The sequence below is a fragment of the Dryobates pubescens genome, chromosome 2 (genome assembly GCF_014839835.1).
Source record: "Dryobates pubescens isolate bDryPub1 chromosome 2, bDryPub1.pri, whole genome shotgun sequence".
In the NCBI taxonomy this organism is placed as follows: Eukaryota; Metazoa; Chordata; class Aves; order Piciformes; family Picidae; genus Dryobates; species Dryobates pubescens.
The window spans coordinates 11818343-11843664 of record NC_071613.1 but is presented as its reverse complement, the minus strand read 5'-3'; the positions used below and the strand labels follow the sequence as shown (position 1 = coordinate 11843664).

The 25322-nt window shown below is 41.0% G+C and overlaps 1 protein-coding gene across 1 annotated transcript in view; it reads right to left on the bottom strand.

The window, feature by feature from the left end:
• Positions 1-3775: 3775 nt before the first annotated feature.
• The window catches only part of TGFB2 (transforming growth factor beta 2), a 62104-nt gene continuing 40557 nt past the window's right edge, over positions 3776-25322 (bottom strand). The window contains exons 2-7 of the mRNA XM_009900075.2: positions 23435-23598; positions 9452-9584; positions 9222-9332; positions 6715-6889; positions 6031-6184; positions 3776-4106 (exon numbers count right to left, since the gene is read on the bottom strand). Coding sequence (XP_009898377.1) covers positions 3948-4106; positions 6031-6184; positions 6715-6889; positions 9222-9332; positions 9452-9584; positions 23435-23598 — 896 coding nt within the window. The 3' untranslated portion in view covers positions 3776-3947. The remainder of the gene's footprint in view (positions 4107-6030; positions 6185-6714; positions 6890-9221; positions 9333-9451; positions 9585-23434; positions 23599-25322) is intronic.

Genomic DNA, 25322 nt, shown 5'->3' with positions numbered 1-25322 from the left:
GTAAACAGGAACACCAGGGCAGGGTTCTGCTTGAGGGATCAGGCACAGAGCAGCTGTGGGGTAACACTGCTCCTGCCCAGGGCACTACCTGTCCTGCACACACATGGGACCATGATGATGCTCAGAGCAGTCCACCAGAAGCTACTTCCTGTCTGTAGAACAAAACATACACTGCAGTGTTTGGGGGGGAAAGCAATCCTCAGAGCAGATGTGACTCACACTCACCCTGGATGGTTCTTCACCTCAGCCTGCGTCAGACCACGTCAAGGTTGCACACACTAAAATCACACACCTGATCAGGCTCTGCAGAGATTAAGTTGAGCCAGACCTGAGGAATTGCCTACACCAGAACACTGCCATACGAAAGCAACACCAGCATATAATTGAAATAATTTATTTACCACTAGAGCACCACAAAAACAGACATACAATGTGTTAAAATACAGAGTAATCGATCACTAAAGTACAACACAGCTGTCCTTTAAGTTCCTTTTTTTTTTTTGTCTCCTTTAAACCAGCCAACCATACAATTGTATTGATGCTAAACACAGAAAAAATGCTGTCCTACCCCACCCAGCTAAGTGCTAAGATTCCCCCTCAGCTCCAGTCAGCCCCATGGGTCTGATCTTTCAAGGTGTTGAACATTTCCCACCAGTTCTCAGGGACTTTGATCAGTGGCAACTACCTTGTCAGGATAAGGCCTCTGGCACAAAGTCCTTGAGCTGTTACAGATCCATCTAAACATCATTCCAGAGGGCTTTACATCAGACCTGAGTGGTGCTTAGGACTCACATTACCCCACTCTTTAGGGGGGGAATTTCACCCACGAGTTCTGCACGTTGTAGGACCTAACATCCTTGGTAATTAAAGGGAAATACATGCCTAATAAGAAAAAAAAAAAAAAGTAGGAGCTCTATAATAAGAGTATTTCAAATATTATCAGTGCATTTTGTGGAAAAAAAATAATAACAATCAACTAAAAAATAAAATAAACTGGTTTTCAGTCTTGGGGTAACAACTTCCAGAAATAAGGTTTTATACTTCAATTTAGAGGAAAAACTCCAAACCCAAACTGAATTTTTCAGCTGCGTCCAGCGCACGGTGAGTCTAGTTGGAGAACTGTGCTAGCTCTTCTTCCACTTTTTTGAAGCTTCCAAACCAGTTCTGAGCTGCACTCCCACAGCAGAGAATTGCAGCAAAGTTTTAGTGTTGTGTAATACGTTTGTCCTCGTCTCCTTTCCTGTCCAACAAAAATACAGTTCTCATACTGAACCTGATAAAACTAATTTTGCTGCCGTATACAGCAAAATCCAGAGTATTTACTACCCTGAGGAGTTTCACTGAGTTCAGTGCATCTTCTCACTGGAGTAAGTCTGGCTCAAGCAAGTGTTAGCAGGACAGATTTTTCACTTGTTCATCTCAACTCACTAAATCAATCAGAAGTCTAACATACCTCCTCCTCTGCACTGAGTCAACGGGTGGGATTAGATCATCTGTGGGGCTCTGTTTCCATCTAGGCAATAAGCACAGGTTGTACTGAAGTCCCGAGGAGCTGCATGCGCGAGCAACTGCGGCACTTCACTTTTGCATCAGTGTTCTGCTGAAGCCAAAGAAATTCCACTTCTTAAAACTGGATCTGACTACATTGAGCTCAGGAGCGTCCTCCTGACACCACTTGAGTCAATGACAGAAAGTGGCCTTCTCTTCCAAGTAGTATGTTTCTAATGCAGCTTTCCAGCTTTGCTGTGCGAAATCATTCATGTAAAATGAACTCAATGTGCCCTCTGCATGATTATTTTTTTGGGGGGGCTAATTTTGGTTGGGGCTTTTTTTTTTTTTCTTTTTAAATGAAGTATTTTTGTTCTTTTTTTTTTTTTTTTTTTACTACCTCTACAATACTTAAATGTGTAACAACAACAAAATCCTAGGAACTCCATGTTCCTTTTTTTTGGTTTTTGTTTTAAAGAAGTTTTAATGTGAACTCCATCGAAAAACAAACAAACAAACAAAACCTGGCAAACTTGCAAAAATCCAAAAGTTTGATTCTGCAGATACTTACACACAACCCAACAGCCTGACGTGCCACTGCAGAAGTCAAAGGCAAATCTGTGTTTCCTGCAATAGGAGCAGGATCAGTCCCACAGAATAAACATGGGAGCAAGTCCTCGCTGCACTTGAGGCTGACACACGGCCCCTGACCAGAAACCAGTCCTGCTCATGCCTCATTCAGGGCATTGTTGAGGCAGGTCCTTCTTACCAGCCTTCTGCACAGAGGCAAATGCCATTCTCTGCCAGGGTTTGCCTTGCCCCAGCCAGGCCGGGACACCTCCTCTTGCAACACCTCGCTCCCTGCCCATCTGTTTGAATGTCTATAGCCAAAAGGATATTCAAAGGTCTAGGAATATGAACCGCATCGTGATTCAAGTGTTACAAACAGGGACAACCTCGGAGGGAGCGGCAGAGCAGGGGGAAGAGACTGCTTTAATCCATCCTTTTTGTAAAACAGAAAACAAATGGAGTCAGGTAGCTTATGTCATAATGATGAACAATATACAAAGCACATGTATAGCAATTATTATAAAACATGTATTTGTAGTGCAAGTCAAAATACAGGGACTCTACTCATACTGGCCAGCTAGAGGGAAACACATGATTCTGAGTGATCAAAAAAGAGCCCCAAATTCAAAGTCAAACTCATGAGAGCTGAAAGTATTACAGAGTACAAAAATATGGTGAAAATTTACACATTACACATAAAGTAACTAATTTTTTAATAGTTTACAAATAGAGATCTACAGATATGTTTCCAATTAAGCTGGCTTTTACTACCCACCTATTGTAATACTCTAGGTATGGTTACATATACCAAAAGAACAAAAAAAATCCCATAGCATAGCTATACAGCAACATATTAAGGTCTGAAGATTAGACCAGTACATGTTAAATATTTCACTGGTTTACTAAACTGAAATTTAAATCATTTACAGTTAAAAAAAAAAAAATATCTTATAGACTTGTCTTTGAGACTGAAACAGAGTGTCCTTTATTAGTAAATTATTCAGTATTTAAAACAAGTGTTTGAGACCTTACAAGAAGCCTCTCTAGGCAGCTGGCATGAAAAATTAGGTATTTTAAAGACAGAGTTTCTCAATAATGTAATAACTGATTTCTATTTTAATCGAACTAAACTAACCGTTAGTTTTCTCATTCTTTTGAGCTCGTGTTCCTTTAGGCTCTATAGGCATTTCTGGCAGCTGATTTGGTCTCCACTTTGTCCACATTGGCTGGTTTCCTGTTTTTCCAATGCCGAGATGGAAGTGTTCATTTGATAAGTTTGTTGTTTTTTTTTTTTTACACACAAATAAATAACGCACTGTTAACTCTACAACTAAGAGGAATGGGTAGGATGCCTATTGCATAACAATACAGAGAGATCAAGTAAGGCACGGGACAGATACAGCAACTCCACTTCATGGGATTTTCCTGTTTGTTTCCTTTCACATAGTAACACTAACAAATTTCTTCCAGTGTTTGTTTTTTAAAAGGTTTTTGTTTTTGTTTTTTTTGCTGTTGTTGTTGTTTTGCTTTGCTTTGTTTTCTTTAACTTTGCTTCTTGTCTATCTCACACTATGTGTAGGTGAAATGTAGTATAAAGGCCTTCAAATGTTTTGCTTCAGATGCCAAGTTTAAAAAAAAAAACACAACACAAAAAAAACCCCAAAAAAACACAAAACAAACTTCCAAACAGTTCAGACTAGTACCGAGGTTTTTTTCTTCCTTTTTTTTTTTGGTTTTTTTTTTTTTTTTCCTTTTCTTCTTTTCTTTAACACTGATGAACCTGGGGTTTCATTTTTTTTTCTCTCCTTCCCACTCTCTCTTTCTTTTTTTTTTTCCTTGGTTACTTTTTTTTTAATACACACACGTCATGCTATTCAAGGGGATATCCTTTAGCTGCACTTGCAAGACTTTACGATCATGTTGGACAGCTGTTCGATCTTGGGTGTTTTGCCAATGTAGTAGAGGATGGTGAGGGGTTCCAAATCCTGGGACACACAGCAAGGAGAAGCAGAAGCTTCTGGATTTATGGTGTTATACAAGCTGAGTACCTAGAAGAAGAAAGGGAAAAGGAGACATTAAGACAGCTACCTATGCCTTCTTGCCACTGCAGAGCAAATTCCTCCCATAGCACCTGGAAGAAAGCCCCCTGAAAGCAGTATGAAGATTCCTGGGTATTAGTAGTTTTTATGCTTCTTCACTTCAGTCTGGCATCACAATCTGCCTGAGTTTCCCAAGGTTTTATCCACACAGTCTTAAACCTCAAAACAGGTACACGTTTAGAACTTGCCCTTTTATTCAACACACACACTGTATTGATTGATATGGAAAGAAGAAACTGAAAGGGCTTTATCGGTATCTTCAGATTACCATTTGTCTTTACAAGTGCACCAAAGGGGGAAGAGGGCCCTTCAGAGCATAAGCACTCCTCTTCTTTTCCTCTCTGGCTACATTTTGCTAAATTCATTGATGCCACCTTGCAAGCACCAGGACTCAAACTGCAGTTAATCCTGCTGAGAATCAGCTGTGGTGAGATTAGCAGCGCTGATGCTGTATGTCACGTTGGATTCATATGCATGGTTCTCTGCAAGGGAAGTATGTAGGGTTACCCGCTGATGATGCATAGGTATTTCTGAGGATGCCATTAATGTGTTAGCCAAACACCAAGTGACCTTTTCCTAGAACTTCCAACATAACATTTGCAGCTTAGAGAGACAGAAGATCTGTTCAAGTCAGCAACACTAACTACTTTATTAAGCAACTTCTGATTTCTTGGGCAACTCTCCAAACCACATATTTGTGACCATGACAGTTACTCTTCCTCTTTCCTTTAAAAACAAGTGCTGCTCCAAACTTTGTACACTACTACTGCACACCAGCACAGAAACATACCTATTTATACCAGCACAGAAACGTACTTACCTTGTTTGTACTTCTGCCTGCTGACATTGCTAACAATTCAATGCCACAGCCAGTGACAGCTACAAAGGATATCACAAAGGATAGCTACACCTAGGCTTATTAATTCAGGAAGAACACATCATCGTGGCTTTTGAGACCAAAGGAAAATCTAATTGCCTCTTGGACATGAAGAGTCCTCTCTTCAGAGGGAACTGAACAGAAGAGAACTCTCTTCAGAGTCCTCCCTGCTGTTTGATACTGATCTGGTATTTTAAAGGAGATTTGAAAAATGGGAGGCATCATTCTTAGTATGGACCTGAGGGTGAAATTCTTTGTGACAAACGAGATGCAAATGCCTGCTGCTTTGGTCTACTGTCTAGACATCTGTATTGACAGCTGACAGCATTAAGCACTTCACAGCAGAATACTACTCATCCTAAGACAGCTGGATAAAACACCACATCTAACCCCTAAAATAAAAAGTTCCACCTCAGATGACTATTGGTTCTTTGGCATCCCAGACACAAGGCTCCTCACTGGCATACAAATTTTCAATGTGCAAGAATGATTCAAATTTTGAAGTAAAAGAAGAACACCTATCAGCATATTTTCATGAAATTCAGCATGGCAGCATGGCAGTAATAAGGAAAAATAAAAAATGTCAGGCCATAAAATTAATTTATAATCAGGTGGTACAACTTAGCCCTTTGGTTACTCTGACAGTGACTTCTTCAGTGCCTTTGGTGACAGAACTCATTATGCCACCTTACGCTCACATTCTATAACGCCCTTCCCAGGCAGCTTCCCAAAGCTACACTAAGCTCCTGCTCACAAAAGGCATTCAATTCATCCACTTACCATATTGATGAACACATTAAAATATAATCTCTGGGCCAATACATCCCTACTGCTTCAACATGTGGCAAGGCCCTCTATAGGGCAACATTCCATCATCCTTAATTACTGAGATAATAAACACACATTTTGGGCATTGGTGCTGATAGCCATCCCAGAAACATGTTTCGCCCTCCAGTTATAAAATAGAAGCTGAAACTTAGCAAAAGCATTACTCACTCTGCTGTGCTGAGTATCTGAGCTCCATAAATATGGGCAGGCTCCTGCACAGAAATTAGCATGATAACCTTTAGGTTCATGAATCCATTTCCAGCCAAGATCTCTCTTGAAGTCAATATAAAGTGGACGCAGACAGCAATTATCTTGCACGTTCCTGGGAAATAAATTATGAACACATGGGTCATAACAAAGACAGCACAGAGAATAAAAATAATCCAGCTGCTTGCTCCCTGATTGATGCTTCACAGGCAGGCAAGTTTGACTCCTGAAAATTCACAACCAAATCACAGCAACAGTAGCTTATGCTGTAACTGAAATCAGATGCTTAGACATGGTGGGAATTGCTTAAACAGGTAAACCTAATGGTTTCCCTGGAGGACTAACAACTATCTCTCTCCAGGTCCTCCTGAGTGGCCCCTCTGAGTAGGTGAGCACAGTGGAGGTGGTAGTTTGGCTTAATTATGGGACTGATTTCTAAGGCCACAACCCTCCTCATCTGCAACTGTCGCTGTGGGATTGGAGACCATCGGGCAGGTACTTGCTGCACACAGACCTCATGGATCTGCTAATGAGGGTCCATACTCTTCATTAATGTCAACCATAAAGAAACATGATAAACAACTGCATTATACCTTACAAGCTGGTACTACTATGTAAGTGTACTGAACATGGATGTATAGTTACCTAAAACAATAGGCAGCATCTAGAGCACGCTTCTTCCGCCGACTGGGCTGTTGCGACTCAAGTCTGTAGGAGGGTAATAACATTAGCAGGAGATGTGGGGTCTTCCCACTGTATTTTTTCCTATTGGACTTTAAAGCTTTCACATCACCACTGGAATATGTGTAGTCATCAATACCTTCAAAAAATACATTTTGGTGATAAACATTGTGTTGCTTTTTTCTTCACAAATTAAATAAACCATCTCTTTAAAAAAAAATATCTCTCAGAAACTTGGCAATGATGGTGTCAGCTGAGCATGTTTACTGGGGAGGTGGGGGCAAATTTCAACCCAGGATTCCCAAGATAGTCACAGTTTTCATGTTACTTGTTTTATCAGCCCTCCCACATTCACAGCCATTTAAGGGCATTCCAGGACATTTACCAGAAATGTTGAAAGGAGTAACAGAAAAGATTACTTCAGTCATTGCATCTGCATTGTTTGCTTTCCAAATACCTCAAGCAGTGATGCTTTTATCACTTCACAGAGGACAGTATTCCCATCTTTAAACAGTTATGTACCTTTTAAATCCTTGTAACCTCATTAAAGCTGCTCTGGATACTCCACCTGCACTTCCTACTACTTACTTCGATCCCATTAGTTATTTCTATCAGATTTGTCAATTTCTAGTGCATGCAAACTCTCTGTCTCCCATTGCCAATTTACTTAAATCTTTTATTTTTTCCCCCAGTAAGTCAGTTCTTCTAGCCTCTCCTTTTCTGTGGGCACAGCAAGGACACTGAGCAAAATATTTCTTCTTGCAGTGGCAATCAATGGCCTTGCAGTTTGCATTTTCTCTTGAAATACTGCCTCAGAGGTTCTTATCAGGGCAATAGCACAGGCAAAAGACTGAAGGTATCAGCCTTTCCTAAGGGCCTGAACAGCTCACATTATGCCTGTTGCTGAGATCCTTTTGCAAAAACATGTGAACCAGATAATACTAAACAGAAAGATACACTTCTTGTAACATTTACAACTGCAATGACCAAACATGCTAACAATTTTTTAAATCAACACAGTATCTTTAACCATATGTAAATAGATGAAATTAGAGAAAAAAATTCCAATGCAGTGAAACAATGGTTAGAAAATACTGACACATGACAAGCAATACAGTCACATCTTGGAAAACAAACGAACCAAATCACAACATGCTTTAATAAATGAGAACAGGATAAACAGATTTTGGTTTGGGTTCTCCTATAGCTATAGTTTTATATGGACTGCACAATAACCATACCAAAGCCAAGCAAACAATATCTCCCTCTTTGAAAGTGACTCTTTAGTGGCTTAAAGACACAAGGGAGCTTACATGACCTTGATATACTCTATATTGCCTTGTCTGCTGTCCATAAGAAGCACATACATCCATAACCCTAACTGCAAACTGCTGTTTATTTCTTAATGCCCACTCAACCCAATCTTTAGGCTTTTATCAAGCTAATTCTCAGCATAAAAAATACTTTGTGTGAGTAACACGCAAGTATGTTACAATAAATTCAGCGTGCCAGTGTAGGCATATTGAGATAATCAGCATAAACTAAATGAAGTTCTGTTGATTTCACCTAAGAATCAGACTTCCACTGCTGGAAGTAGGAGCACGTATACAGGCACACCACTGCTGTCTCTTCCACCCACAGTGCACTGGTAGTAAAACAGTGTAGGATGTTTATCTAAGCCTGGCACATATTGTTCAGCTCTTCCCAAAGCAACTGATGCCATTACTCAGAGTAATTTAAAATATTTCTGATATGACCAGAAAATAGTAAGAAAAGAAAAAAAAAATCTCAAAAGAACAGCTGGAGATATTTAGTGTTCTTGAAGAGCTGGAAGTACCTGTGCAGGTACCTAAAATCACTGAGACCTTCACTTTCTGTAAGCAAAGCAGTCAACTACTGCCTTACCTATACATTGGAAACTTGCCAGAAGTATTGTTTAACACCCATAAAATACACCATACTCACACACATACCTTCTGCCAGCAGCTTAAATGCATGCCAAACATCACCCTAATTCTACTTTTCAGCAGTAGCTTTCTCTACTAAGCCTGAACTGTTACAGTGCTAGGATGGACAGCAGTCAAAGGGGTTATTTTGAAAACATTCAGCAAGTTATCTCATGACTATCCAGCAATGGATGGTATACCATGCAAGAATCTTCCCTAAATCCAAAACTGGGTATTCAGTGTACATGCTGCAAAGTGCAACACAGACAATTAAGGATATCTAAGCTGCATGCGTGGAATGAGATGGCTTACTCATACCATCTGGTTTTAGAACAGTTCAGCTAATATAGTTTTACCCTTGTGCCTTCAACACCACTTCATACGAGCTGAGAATCAAGATCCCCAAATGAGCAACTTTGCAACCAGCTGAATGCCATTTAGAGAGGCAGTAAGGGTTCGCTGTTTTCATCCTCAATTATCACAACATTTTAAAAAGTTTTAAAAGCTTTTTTTCTCTTTTGTTACCTGCAAATCTTGCTTCAAGCTCTTCACTTTTATTTGGGATGATATAATTATTGGAAGGCACGAAGGTGCAGCATGGACAATGTAAGCTTATCTTAAATCCAAGATTCCTGTCTGCAAAACATAAAAGTAAGTGGAGTTGGTTTTTAACACGTGGTAATGACTCTGAAATATTGGTGAGTTAATGGAGGAGCAGTTGGGGCAGGAGTGAAGGCAAAGAGCACTGTTGTCACCTCTGTGATGGAGCCACTCATGTACAGCCTCAGTGACATCAAAAGACAACCATTCTCCTTCAGCTCTTGTTTTAACTACTTTGCTGTCAATGTAGCGCTGTCCTGGTGATGATAATTCTTTAGATTTTAGGACCTGCAAGAAAAAACAGATATAACTGCCTATATGTTAACAGTTACCTGGGTTTTTTTTTATTAAAATGGACCACCAGCATTATAAAATAGCAGTAGAAATTATCACAGCTCAAAACTCTACACAGCAGGTGTACATTCAGCCAAGTTTTCAGGAAGAGTTTCCTCAGGGTGTGCGAGGAGGGGAAGGTGACATAAAAACACCCTAATGAAATCAGCTTATGCTCCCAAGCAAAACATGGCATCACAGATTCCTTCCCAACAAAAATCACACAGAAAGACTGCCCTGCAACACATGTGGTCACAACAACCGTAATATCAAGAGAGGCTATTTTACCTTCTTCAGTAGTACTTACACTGGTGGGGCACCACATCAGACACTAAAGTATAGCCTATACAAAGCAGTCTCTAAACTGCAGATAGCATATTGCTCACCCATAACTAATCTGTATGGTATTGCCTTACTCATGCTTACAGCCTTCCCTCTGACTACAGGCACTAGTCATACATTAAACAGAAGAAAAAGTTATTGTCCATATAGTCAAGCTGGATGCATGCAGAGACAGCCTGGTGTGAATCATGGCCGCATGGATTTGTGCAACAACCGTGTGCTGCTTCCATCCCAACTTTGATGCCAGCCAAAGGTGTGTTTGTGTCAAAAGTTTCAGCAAGTCTTGCTACTGACCATGCAATTAAAAAAATACCTGTACAAAGCAAACCCAGCTCCTCCCTTTCAAGACACAGCACAGCACTTTATGCCTAGAATTTGGAATGACCACAGTCTTCCTCCTGTCTAAGCAATTCAGCAAGTGCCTTCCTACATGCAAGCACAGCCTGATGTTCTTTACCCTAACTCTAGGATGAGAACAATCAGACTTCTGGCTGCTAACAAGTTTCTGGTTTCCTGGCTATTACTATGTTGATAGTTTTGTGATGTAGGAAGCCAGAATGCCATGCCACATTGTCAATTTCAGTTAAGATACCAAATGATAACATCACTTTGTAACCTCTGGCATGCCAGGCTGAGCAACTTCATGCAATGTTTTGGGTTTTTCCTCTCTTTAACCGTCCAAGTCCATCTTCAAATGAGTAACTGAAAATGTCTCATTGTTTACTTCTGTTTTCTCAGCCCACATCAACCTGACATTTAGAAAATGCTGCTGGAATAAAACAGTGGTGAAACTGCACAATACATGTGAAGAAAAATACATTTCAAAAGGGGAGTGAAATTATGTCATCATGATAAAATTAGGCTTTTCATAATTAGAAAGAAAAGCAGGCTTGAAAATGCCAGATTCTGTCCAACATGTAGAGTCTCTATTTATTTCATTGGACTGCTGGATCTCTCAAAGGCCATCAGTGCAGCTCCCACAATAATATTTGTCTTATGAAAAGAACAGCAGCATGACAAGCTCTTTGCCTTCTATCTGAACAACACTTTAGGAAAAAGACATGAGATGTTGGTACAAGTCCAGGAAATTACTAAGTGCCCCTAGTAGGCGATGCTGAGTTCTCCAGTAGAAACTGAGGGCACTCAAACACTGAACCTTGGGACTCCTTTTTATGAGGCAACCTTCAAACAAAGTGTTTGAACAACTGTTTACAGAGAGTCTGGCAGCAGCAAGGGGACTACCATTACTCAGAAGTGCCAGAGGGATGAGAGAATCAGTAATCAATGCTGGGAAAGTCCCAGAGAAGTACAAATATAACTTTGCCTTGCCTTTGGTCTTTATCAGGTCAACTCAAGTGTTTCTGAGGATGTAATGCAGCTGTCATTCTGCAAAGATGCGTTGGGGTGGGGGGTGTGCAAGGCAAATGGGACACAAGAACTTGGCTCATTTCTCTTCCTTTCTGCACAGTCATATCTTTCCAAAGACTCCAGAAATTGCATACCTCAGTTTTGGCAGTGATGTAAGGATCTAAAAGTAAGTAATGTGCCAAAAGCAATCTCCTCATGGTAACTATAATTGGCCTTAGGTATGTTCTGAAGACTTAGCTGTGCCTTGGTATCCAAAATAAAATGTCTTTATTCCAATGTCATTGCTACTAAAAGACAAAGTTGAGAGTTGGCAGTGTGTACCTGGCACAAAAGGTATTTGTAAAAGTGCAAGAAATTATCACTGCATGTATCCAATGGTACAAAGAACATCCATCCTCACCAATGAACTGAAGGACAAGGAAAGTGTTTGCAGGTTTCAAAACTGTAGGACACTGTGGGACATGATGAGCACTGTGGTTTAAGAAAGCTAGATATTATCCATTCTTTGGTATCACTGATATCTGAAAGTAAAGCTTCTCTCAATGTTGTTCATGCTGCATGTTCAGGAAGAAAATTATGAAGAATAAGCCAAAAGGTCACAAACTGAATATGACATAGCTTCCACAACTGACACCATGGGTTAAACTAGCACTAGTAGCTCTTAAGTGAAAGGCCCTCAAGTGTGATGAGTGTCATACTTACCAAAATTAGCATGTCTCCTTCAATCTCCTCTTCTGGGCTAAGTATCTTTATAGTGTTAGGGTGATGTATGATTTTAACAACCTCATTGCCTGTAAGCAAGAATGATTTTCTAGCCTCATCATTTCCACTTTTTCCTTCTTTTACTGTTACATTATTTCAAGTGTGGAAAGCTAACGGATGATAAAATCCCAGGCTGGATCCTCAATTTCCTTCCACAAAAGAACCTGATGAAGGACGCTTCATCTATATTACTGCACTGTTTTCTGTTTCCATCCATGCTAGAAACAATTACAGTCTACATGCTAGTAAAGAAAGTGGTTTCTTTGTAGGAACCTCTCAGAAATTTTTACAGCTACAAGATGTTCTTCAAGTGAGTCTTCCAGAAATTATTAATAAGTATTTTAGGTTTTCTCTGCCATTTTCTTTGTAGTATGCACTGCATTTCTGGTCTTATCTTCCCCATCATCAGCAACACACTTTTTTCTTCAAGTAGCTCAAGCCTATATTCCCATTGAAAAAAAAGAAACCTTTCAATATTTCCCATACTTTTTTTCCCACTAGTTCAACTACTTTGGGGGCGAGGGGGGGGAAGGAAAGAAAAGCCTTTTTTTTTTGCCTTGCAGCATTTGTGCTTGAAAGCTTGTTTACTTCCAACTATACCAATTGGTCTTAGAAGAGCTATTATCTTTACCTATAAACATTGCCTTGCCCATAAATACTGTCTTACTTTATGCTTAGCCGATCACAACCTCATGGAACACTCTTATCAGAAATGTTGGTGCACAACTTGTATCTGTAGAAGCGAAATGAAGACCTGAAAAGTAGGCCTTTGTGCAACCAAATGGTCATCCAGCAGACTTCTAGCCCAGTGTGCTGAGTAATTTTCATTCAGGATCAATGCTCTAAATTCTAAGAACAATTTGGTTTTGTCCACCTTCTTTTGCACAGGATTTGTCCCTTTCACAGGGACAAAGTGCTGCCTCTCTCTATAGGCACTGCTATTCCTCTCCTCATCACTTTTTTCCCCTGTTGATCCTTCTAAAAAAGACCTGAGGAAAAATGATCTGACAAATACCTATGAAGGATCTCTAGATACCACATACATGCCGCTACTGCCAGCAGATCAGTGCAAAACAAACACACAAATAAACAAATAATGCAGTCAATTGCAGAAAAGGGCTCATGAAGCAGCCAGCTGCAAACAAAGCATTGCTCCTGCTTGTACAGCTACACATGTTTAGGAAGCAAAGAAAGAAACACACAAACAAGTTGTTTGCAAAACTAGTAGAAACATGGCTTCTTCTAAAAATGGAGCATATCAGAGGCTGATCTAAGCAGAGCAGCAGCATTTGGCATAGGTGCAATTATATTGTTTCAGAAGGAAAACAAACAAACAAATTCAAACCCCAAGACTCTGCTAAGAGAAACTTAATTATTTTGCTCAAGTTTTCCTTTGCCCACTGCCCTTCTTCTATCAGCAGCTAAAGCAGGGGATAACTGAGTGAAAACATTAGTGTATGTATTCTAGACAACAGCCACTAAGAGCAGACACCAGAACAGCCTGTCTTCAATGACTCATTGCACACATAAAAGGCAAAAAAAAAGTGACAGAAAGACACACTGGTTCTTTCAAATAACTGGAGCTCCCAAACAGCAACTTGCTTAGCTTATTTCAGATTTGACAGTCTGGCCAATAACTACTTCTAGTTTTCTATAGTTACCACAATCAAATGCAGAAGAATAGGAAAATTACAATTAAGTATAATTTACAGTGGAATAGTTTGGGCTAATAAATTCATCACCTCCCCATCAAGCAAGCAAACAAACAAACAAAAAACTGAATGTGGTTCAGCAGCGATGACACACAGGCTGATGCATCATTAACATACATCTGCTGCAGCCACTAAAACCCTAGGCACACATCAAAGGCCCAGCTTTAGCAACGAGGGCATTTTATGGCTGGGTTTGAGTATTATGGTCACCAACTGTCAGGAAGTATTTTTAGTGACTTAGTTTCCTTTAAAAAAGGTTGATTAACTTTCAAAATAGAAGAAGACGATCAGATGGCCACTTAAAAATACCTATTCTGTCTGCTTTATTGCCCTGGAACTTGGCATGCTTTAACCAGTGTGGGTTCTGCAATCACTGAATAGCTGCAAATATGGCACTATCTAGTAAAAACCTGCTATTAATCTGTTTTTCCTCTCCATTCATTCTGCACTGTCTGATCTCCTTTCTCCAGATGCTATTGGCTCCCTGAGAACTTCCTTCCTTCCCTTCTCTGTCATTTCAGACTCCTGCGATGTTCTTGTGTATTACAACATCTTGGCAGGCTCACTAATCTGTCTCTTATCAGTCATTATCCATGGTTTCCAATGGAACTTCAAGGGCCTTTTAAAAGAATGGAAATAACCTGACATGTACTTATAAGCTCAAAGTAAATAAGCCCAAAGAATGAGATCCAGTGGTAAATGATGTGCAAGTGCTGGTTAACATCAGAAGAGAGATAAATTCAGCTATGCACAACATCATGGATGAAAACTGCCATTTAGAATAACCTCTCCTGAACTAGAAGAAATTAGAGGGGACTCCAGCTTAACTCTCTGTAGTGGAATAACCAAATTCCCAAGGTCTGCATATGCAGCTGTGTATTGCTTCCAAATTCTTATGTAGTATTCCTCCATACTATTTACTCTGCTGAAAGACTCACTCACTGCTTGGTTCCAAAGGCCTCCTGAGACAGCTCTTAGGAACTTCATCCAGCCCTTTTTGAAGCTTCAAGTTAAAAATGAATATGCTAATTCTTAATTCTTTCTCACTCCCTGTTCAAGGTCTTTACCCTATCTTGGATGCAAGGATAAGCAAACTCTTAATTCTGTTGCAAACCTCTCCAGTTTCTTACTCTTTATATGTAGAAACATATGTTATAACGTGCAAAGCCTTCATGTAGCAGCTTTTTGCCAGATAGATAGGAGTCTCTTGCCTATCAAAATCTTAGCTGCTTCTTATCATCACTAGTGCAAGTGATTGACTGTTTTTTTCCCCCCAAATTCTGTGTGAATTGTCAAGCTCTTCTTGCAATCACTTCTGCAAAAGCATAATTCAGACACTGCCTTCAGTGCTCTGAATTTAAAAGGGCTTTACAGCCCCCCTGCTCATGACTGGAAGTCTTTCCATTACTTGCAAAGGTCTCTGAATCAGGCTCAAACTGAGGGCAGAATCTTTAGAGACTAGTATATGAGATGCAGAGTTCCTGCCAAAATAGAAAGGTATGGAGTACTTGCCAAAGTTTTTTTAGAAAACCCCATAGCTTTCTGATCCATCTGCTCAGAACTTGCCAGACACGTTCTTCATGCAAACTTGCAAATAAAAAGAACATATTGCACACATAACCCAGCCCCTTTTATATCTGGATGGGCTACAGCTGCACTAGGATTCTCTTACAGTGCTGGCTGCTACTTGCTTAAAGGTAAAAGAAGGTGAAGGATGAGGGGGGTAAAGAAGATGAGCAGCTAAAGCAGGTCAAAAAGGGAGGGGAAGTCAAGTATGCCATGGAATCATTGTGACTGACTCACTGCATCACCCTGTGGTGAGGGGATGAGCTGTGGGAAGAGTATAGCTCCTAAGAAGGGATTTCCTCTCCATTTGTTCCCCAAGCAGGGCCTTCCTCTTGCCACTGAAGACACATGTGCAGTGTAAGTTGGGGATAGCCCTGAGGCCATTCAGTTAAGCAGTCAGGAAGACTTTGCATTGTATAAGCAATAAACAAGAACGGAGGGTCTGGAGTCCTTCTCCTGGAAGATTCTCAAATATTGAGTGCAATTTCCTGCTGTTTAGGAGATTTTAAGATAGCTCAAAAGAAAGATTTTATATAAAATGAAACAAAACAAGCGAACTTGTCTAGCATTTAGCTTTAACTTGCCAGAGGCACATTATGTGTTATTAAAATATCATCAAAAAGGAGCCAAAGTCAACAAAAATAGAGTGGGTTCTTCTGTCTTCTAGCCAAATCCCCTAGATCCTGAAGGGTACTCCTGTGTTCATCACCCCTTTATGTACAGATCTCTCAAGCCCTTCCTCTTCCTCAGTCCTGTCACTGACAGTCCTCTCTCATGTTCACGTGCATTTCACTGCAACACTTTGACATGCTACCTGGATAACACTTCTTTGCTATCTGCTCATCTGGACTTTCTTCTAAGATGGTGTTGTCTTCTGCAAGTCACCCCTCTTTCTTCCCTTCCTCTTGCCTGCATTTTTCTCCATAAATCACGATTTTCCCTGTGTTTTTCTCTTTCCACCCCTACAAGCTTCCACATAAACCACTCCTGTCCTTCCTCCATTTTCTTCCATCATTTATTCTTCTTCACATAGGCTTCTCTCCAAGAAAGCTTCACATTGTTTCCCACATCCACCCCTCACAAACAGCAATATTACCTTCCCCGCTCCAATGGGCTTCCTAGTTCAAGGCCACCACGCTAAACTGATATTCCTCATCACAATAACTGCCATGCTCAGTGCTTGGTTACATCTTGCTTGTGTCTCAGTGTAATGTGGGCTTGACTACCCCACCAGATTACAGTCTAAAGAGCAGGAACCCAAACCTAGCAGCTGGTTTCTGACCCACATCCTTCATTCCTAAGCTCCCTATAATCACAGAATCACAGCATGTTAGAAGTTTTAAGGGACCTCCAGAGACCATCTAGTCCAATCCTGTTGCCAAAGCAGGATTATCTAGGGCAGGCCACACAGGAACACATTCAGGTGGGTTTTGAAAGTCTGCAGAGAAGACAATACCACAACCTGTCTGAGCAGCCTGTTCCAGTCCTCTGTCACCCTCACTGTAAAGGAGTTTATCCACCTGTTGAGGTGGAACCTCCTGTGTTCCAGCTTATATCCACTGTTCCTTGTTCCTACCACTAGGCACCACCAAAAAGAGACTTGTTACCTTCATCTTGACATTCCCCTCAACTCAGATATTTATAGATGTTAATAAGATCCCCTCTCAGCCTTCTCTTCTCAAGGCTGAATGGCCCCAGTTTTCTCAGTCTTTCTTCATAGAAGAGATGTTTAAGTCATCCTCATAGCTCTCCATTGGACTCTCTCCAGTAGATTCCTGTCTCTCTTGAATTGGGGAACCCGAAACTGGATACAGCATTCCAGGTGTGGTGTCACCAGGGCAGAGCAGAGGGGGAGGAGAACATGCACTGTACCTGCACTGCAAACAGCAATAAATCAGCTCAGTGCCCCACATTTCTACACACAGCAGTGCTGAGTTGCGAGTACATGCTGGCTCATGCCAGTAGCTAATGGGGATATTATATACGTCTTCAAGTCTTCTTCAATAACTGCTCTGGTCCTGGCAAGAAGTGGCTGCATCTGGGACAAGCACTCAAATCACAGTGAGTATGATGCAGTGATAAATACTTCCCCTCACCCACACTCACAGATTATTTGCCAAAGGTACTCTATATATGATTTCCAGCATACTGATTTTGTTTTGTTCTTTTGTGTTTTTTTCAGGGGAAACAGTAGATCAAACAAAAAAACCCAAATCATGCTGGAACAAGGAGAAAGCAGTAATTCAGTAATTCAACTGAAATATACTGCATATTACCTTCCTCTGGTCCTGAGCTGTGGCTGAGGGGGCCCAGGAAGGAAGAGAAGGTTGTCAGAGTAGAAAGATATTTGATCCACTCTTTATACTGAATTTGGCACTTCAAAGAGCACAGTACATTTTCCATTTAACATAACCTTCTAACCTTCTAGATAGCAAGAGTCTGGTTTCAGGACAAATCCAAATATGCTGCTTTAGATGTGGATCACAGTGACAGCAGTCAATTAAAATCAAATGCCCCAGGTGAAATCTGTAATACAGACATCCTGCACCAGCTCACAGCCACAAACATTGCTTCCGGGTATTTTTTTTCCATGGCATTAGAGACAGCACTTTTTGGCAAGAAAAGAGAGCAAGGCCCCTCTGCTCCTGATTATATGGAGATCTGTCTGGAGTAGCTCTGCTTCAGTTAGTGTAAATTGCCTCAGATTTGCACCGTGGAGATTTGGCCTAAGTCTATAGTAGCTCACTCTAAACGTATTCTCTGACTGAAAAACAAGACAAAACACTGTCTGAATTGAAAGTATTTGAACAACTGACTGTGGTTTAAATTTAAATGTGACTCATAATGGGGTAATATGTTCCACAGCATCTTCCTCATTATACCTCCAAGCATGGAGAGAGGCCCTTAAAGAAACGGGGCTATCACTGTCTGGAAGGCAGACAATTCTTCCAAAGCCATAAGCAAGCTCTGCAGGAGCCTTCAGCATGGACCTGGAACATCCCTAACATGGACAGACCAAAGGTGATCCTGGCAGAGGAATTTGACTAGATGATCTCCAGAGCTCCTTTCCAACCCTTACCATTCTATCATTCTACCATTCGATGCTTGCTTCAAAGTCTTGATTGCAATCTGCTTCTGGGATTTTACCCTGGTGCCATTTGTTTGCTCCAGTCCTGTGCTCTGATACATTCTGTAGTGCATCCTCCTGCCTCCCCCAGTCCACAGCCTCTCAGGTACACCCACACACAGCAGTCTCAGATAATAAAAAACAGTGTTTCATCCTCATTTTTCATGATGTTTTATGATGTGTTAACAAAACACATCACTACTTTCACAGGAAGTAATTATTACTTGTTATTGTTTGACCATTTGTACATAATAAAAAAAGCCTTAAAAAACAGTATCACAACACTCCCTGAACAACCTCTTTTTGCACTGTGAGGGGTTTTACTCATCCAGCTTTGCAATGGTGCCTATTTATTTTTTGGAATGCTGATTCATAAAATACAAGAGTGTTTTTTTGAAGGGTGCAGGGACTTTATTCATAAATACAGAAGCACCTTAATAAAAGAAAGATGTGATGAAGTCTTCAAAGCAGGCAAGAAAACTGATGAACAAAGACATTCCCATAACAACTGAGCTTTATCTGATCAAATTCCAATAAAGCCTGCATTTGGCATAAATCTTTAAAAACATAGGAAAGGCCACTGGAGGATGCTAAAACTTGTTTATTTAATATTATTCCTCCTCCCTCCCTCAAAAGTACTTTATCCTCTTAATATTTTCTGGTCTCAGTGCACGCTGAGAAGTCCATTGAGCAAATGCAGAACAGTGGAAGGACAGGAGAAGTGTGGGAGAGCACTCACTTCCATCATCTAAAGCTGTGCTGCTTCCTTCCCTGCGGATTCCCACTCTCCAAAGTGCTGATAATCAGCAGCACCACCAGCAGATTAACCCTCACTTTTGGGCAGAAGAAATAACAGAAAAGACAGTGCCTTGAAAGAATTTAATTCTCTGTGGCTTCACTTAACTAGAGCCAAGAACAGAAGCCTTTACAACAGCTTTATAAAATAAACCTAATTCCTACTTCTATGAGTTTTATTATTTTCCATCCTAAGACTACTTAATATATGCACTGTGCTTCCCATCTGCACAGAAACACAGGGATGTGGCTGGCTAATCCTTAAATACCAAGAGAAGTATTCTGGGTGAAAACAGGTATTAAAAAACTATGAGCTCATGGGGATTACCACTTGCCTAGTGGCTTAGTGGACACATCCAGGGTACCTCTAAGACAATAATCTTCAAGACATACTGCCTGGAGAAATCTGAGGGGCAGCAGACCTGGCAAACAGATCCACAACCACTTGCTACCAGCATAAATAGACGAGGTGCTCTCTGCTCCAACCCTGGTCCTGCTGCTGCTGCAATGGGGGCCAAGAGCAAGGGGCCACAGTCCTGGCTTGCCACACCAAGCAGCCCCAGACTGCGTTCCTGGAGTCAGTGTAAACAAGGGCTGCAGGAAAACACAAAGTTCTTTTCTGATGTGGTTTGGAAAAGGAAGCCAAGCACAGCCCAAGGAAAGCTTAGCTGAAAAGGTGCAGTCTTGCCTTTCTTATTCCATTTTAAAGGGTAGATCAGTAAGGGCAGAGGACCACACAAAGAAAGAATGAGGAGGAGAAACAAAATATTTGTATTCTGTTTGCTTATTTTTACTATTTATCCTGCACATCTGTCTCTAGCTGTTCCTAAAATAGTCCTTCAGAGTATATTGTCTCTTCTGCACCAGTGATATATATACACTACTACTAAACTGCCACACTGCCACTGGAATAAATCACAGAGCTCTCAAGAGAGCTGTTAGGAGACTTGCATGAGTTCAGGGACAACCACTTTCTCAGCGAACCACAAGAAGAGAGTTCTGACTCTCTCCAGAAGACCTCTGCCCCTCTCTTCCTCCTTGACTAAGAAAGATGAGGGAACATAGGAACATCCATTCCCTGAAACTGCAGGTATGAGAGGAATTTAAAAAACCCTCATCAAGATCTTCTCAACAAAGCAAAACACTAGGCAACCTGAAACTTGGTGGGAGGGAAAAAACCAAAACCAAACAAAAAAATTACCCCAATAATTAAATGTTGCTTATGCAAGATGAAAACCCACATTGTTCCTTCTGGGCACAACAGCCCTGGCAAGCCCAGCACATATCTCATAAGACAGGAAGCAGTGCTTATGCACAGAGGAGGAATGGTGGATGCATGTGCCAACTCCACGAGCAATCTTCTCTGAGAGGCTCACAATCCATGCATGGCTTTTCATGCTGGAAGCAAAGATATTGGATTAAGTCTTCAGCCCTTACAGAGTTTATCTGCCTCTCCAACCTCCATTGAAATGAGCATCTTGCTCATTCTTTCTTTTCCCTTTCCATGTTTGTACCTTTCTCCACTGCTGCACACCCCTACTTGCACTATCCATCTATCATTACACAATCCTGAAGCTCCTCTAGCATCACTGTAGCACCAATGCCTCCTACCCATCCTTCAGCTCCTTAAATTTTCTTCTTTCTAAAATTCATATACTAAGTTTTAGGATGCTTTCTATAGTGCTGTGATGCATTATATCATGGAATCATAGAGTATCTCAAGTTGGAAAGGTCTCATAGGGATCATGGGCACCAGCTCTTCATTTTGTTCCTGGTTTTGCTTTTCCTGTTAAAACATGGCATGCTAACATCACATGTACTGGAGATTAGATGCAGAAGTATTCAGGGACTCTGATACTCCTACAGTAGAGCTACAGCAGGCAAGGAACCCACACAGTTCATACTGGCCATCACAGAGCTAAGATAATAGCACCAAACAAGGTTTTGAGGAGACCTTCATACAAGACTGCAAGAAATAAGTATGATCAAAGTGAGGAAAAAACAACGAGCATACGAAGGCTACAGGAGCTAGTAAGAAGTACAGCAGACAGAGGAACTATCATTACCATTTTAATAGGTGCTCTGCAAGGGAAATGCTTCAAAGAGAGCTTGCCTCTATACAGGCAAAGTAATATGCCAAAAATATGCCTGGCACAAACATGCACTCAGAGCCTGCTGCCTTTGGTTTGCATGTTACTTGGTGGAGAAAAGACCTAATCCTACAATAACCTGCACTCATTACTCACCTAACACTTCACTCAGTATGCTCCACCCAGCCTAAAAAAGAAACTGCCTTACTCACCAGCTATATATTTATCTAAAGGACTCAAGTACCTGCCCTGGATGCAGGTGTCCATCATTTCCATGGGCACAGGCTTGCTGCAGTCAGGCTCTCTCAACTAAGCTCCAGCTGTTTCTCATCGTAGGGTGAAATCCCAGCCAAGCAAAAGCCCTTTCTTCCCTTACATCTGCTGAGCCCTTTCTGTCCCAAGCTCCTCAAACACAGAAATGCAATGAACTGAGCTCAGGCAACTACAGATGTACTCCTCTCAGGTGGCTGAGTAACGAGTCTCAAAAGTAGAACAACAGAAAGCCCAGAGATGCCATCAACTGTTTTTAGGATGTCTGACCAAGCAATCATTTCAAGAGGCTGGTGTGGCAGCAACACAGTGACTTACAGTAGAATTCTCTCTGTGATGTTTGCTACATACAGACAATACCAATAAATCTCATTAAAGATTCCTAGGTTTCTCTTTTAACAAAAAATACATTATTTACTAAACTTTTCTGTCAGTCTGTCATAGATGTGAAGCCAGTGACCACCTGTGGACCTGAACCACATTTAGCTGGGAATCATGCTTCTCCTACAGCTAAACAGTATCTAAACAGACCAGTGCACTTTTTTCTGCTCTCAGCCACTAATGTTGGCTTATATAGCCAATTCAACAAGCATGTGAACATCAGTTTGTCCCTCTGTCTGCTCCAAGTTTGGCTTGCACTTAACCTGAACAGTGAGGAAAAGGTGAACACAGGAAGTAAGGGAGAATACTAATTTGAATTTGCACCCACTAGATGTAATTGAAGAGTACAGTGCTTCAAACCTAGGGGTGTGCTCAGGCATAGCTAATGAGGCCAGCAAGAACAGAGGCAAAGATGGGGTCAAGACACACTTACAAGGTGGTATCCAATCTGACAGGGTTTTCAGTAGAACAAATCCCAGGGTGCTGGAAGTACCATGAGTTTCACTTGGTATAAAACTGCTGGAAGCTGAGCCCTTTTTGGTTGCTATGTTTCTCAGCAAAGTGAACTCTGCTTTAGGGGAAATATGCTCTAGGCAGTATTTGCACAAATGCAGACACTATGTAAGTGACTTTAATGGCGTTAGACTATTTTAAAAGATTGAAATTACATCAATCTTATCAACAAGAAGGAGTGAGAAAGCCATGGGGTTATTTTCTTCCTCAGTCCTCAGTCCCCGATTTGTACACTCACTTGCTTCACCCCCTGGGCTACCATACAAATGCCAGGTCTTAAACTGCTAAGTTTTGTAACTCAATTCGGGAAAAGAACAAAATGAAACATTTATCTTTTATTTCCAGGTTAGAGTGGAATCAGCTCTCAAGTGAAGGATTCAACCTGCTCATTAAAACCAGCTTGTAGCACAGATCAGTAAATTTAGCACATGGTGGCAGAGATAACCACCAAAACTGCCATTATCATATATTAAATGGCCATCTCATTTCAGCGCCCGTTCCAACAATGCCATTTCCATGAGAAGCAGTTGAAAGACTGAGAGAGTTAAAAGAGAAAAGAATTTGACTTCTATGTAAACCACAGTACAGGCCACATGTTGGAAGACAAAGATCTGGGAATGATTTATTTGACATCTTGCTGTCACTTACATGCTGAAACTTTGGAGCCCTGAGACACAACCGCTACAAACAAGTTTGCCTGTCTCAGCTTCATACAGTTTTGAATAAAGCCCTTTCTAGGAGAGGCACAGGACATAAGAACTACTTTGTCAAGATGGGACTCAATCAATTCTCCCTATGGGTTGTTCCACCTGGTAGATGGGTGCAAGACTGGTTTGCTAGAGAAAGACAGGAGCTGACTCCTAGGAGGTATCCCCATACCTGGTACAGCTCTATCCGCTGCTCCGAGACACGCGCCTTTGTGTTCTGCAAGCGGAAGACCCTGAACTCGGCCTTCACCAAGTTGGAAGCATTCTTCTCCATCGCTGAGACATCAAATCTGACGATTCTGAAGTACAGGCTGTAATAGCTTGGTGGGATGGCATCTGCAAGAAGGCAATATGGTTTTATGATTATTTTTTCATCATAAAATTACTGTTCCTTCAAGACCAGACAGCCTCGGTAAGGGAAATATCTCTACTGTCATTCAGTTTCCAATGGCCAATTTATGATGATGAACAATTTAATAAGATAAAAAACAGCTCCACATGTGTTTGATTTAGGAACACCATCTTAATAGAGATTAACAAGTACTTCCAACTGTATTTCAGGTCATCCCCTCTTTCAATATATTGTTGGAAAATTCTGGATGCTTATAAATTAGGAAAAAAAAAATCACAGCAGTTGGTATCTGGCAAATGCCTTTGCACTTGAACAGAGTTCACAAGGATCTGCTAAAATGACAAGTAACAGCAATTCATCTGCTCTGTATGTTCTCTGAAGCCCATTTTCCCCCAGAATATGAGCATTAATTAGGCAGCTTCAGATTTTGTTTCAGATTAAAATGTTTTATAGGAAAAAAATATTCATTCTGATCATAGTGATGGGACAAAAATAGAAGAGGAAGAAGAAAGGGAAAGAAAAGGCAAGCAGATAGCAGACATTATTATCAAAACTGTATGAATTTAGATCAGTAGAAGCCATAAACGTAATTACCTCTCATTATACACCAGGTAGAAAGCAGGAAAGAAAAAACAAACACAAAAGATGGACTCAAGTCTTGAGTAACAGTGTTAGACATATCAGTTTAGGCTTCAAAACAGTCTCTTCCTCCTTCGCAGCTGTAAACCCTGACTGAGGCAAAGCAACAAAACACTTCTGCACAACCTGGGTTACCCTGAAGGGTTCAGTGATCATCTGAGGCCTTACCACCCCTATGCTGGCCAGCAGCACAAAGAGGAACCTGCTCAGCAAATGGTGCCTCTGACCACCCGCTGACCATGCATCACCCCTTCCTCAACCTGCTGCCTGGCAAGGCTCTCCTTGAATTGCAGAGCCACACTCAGAGATGAGTCAAAATGACTCAAAAACCCTGATAAGAATCTCTGTGCAAACCAAGGGAAAGTTTTCCATGTCTCTTACAGTGTGAGAACTGAAGTGGATAAAGGAAAAATTAAACAAGGCAAATAGAGGAAAATTGTATTTGGGAGGCTGGGCCGGGGGGTGGGGGGGAGTGCGGATTTTCAGTTGAGGAAGCAAAATCTTACAGGCTTCCCTGGGCAGATGCCAGCAGGAAGACTTCAGATCATAACTACAAAACATGGGGTTTTCCCACTAGTCATGTAGCTCAGGATTTGTCATGCAGTGGCAGGAGATGATGGCATCAATGTTTAGGAAGGCGAGCAGTTCAGCAGCTATGAAAGAGCCAGGCTGTCTGTAACCCCAGCAAGGCTCCACTGCCTCCATCAGATATCCAGGCCATTAACATAGGAATCTATCACAGAATCATAGAACCACTGCAGCTGGAAGATATTTATCAATTGAATAAAGTACCTTCTTCTGGAAGATAGATAATTCTTAATAGATGTAACACACGCAAGTTATCATTTCCATGTAAAGAAATGGGAAAAGCCAAGTACAATACATTTACCTTTGCTGCTAACTACTAGTAATTGAAAATAGTTGCAGTAAATCCTTAATAAAATTTATTCATATCGATAAGACCCATTAGTAACTTAAGATCTTCTTCCAAGTATCTAGTGTTTCTAGACTGGCTGCTATTACTGGAATGTCTGAGCAACACAGCAGCTCCTGACTAGACAAGGCAACA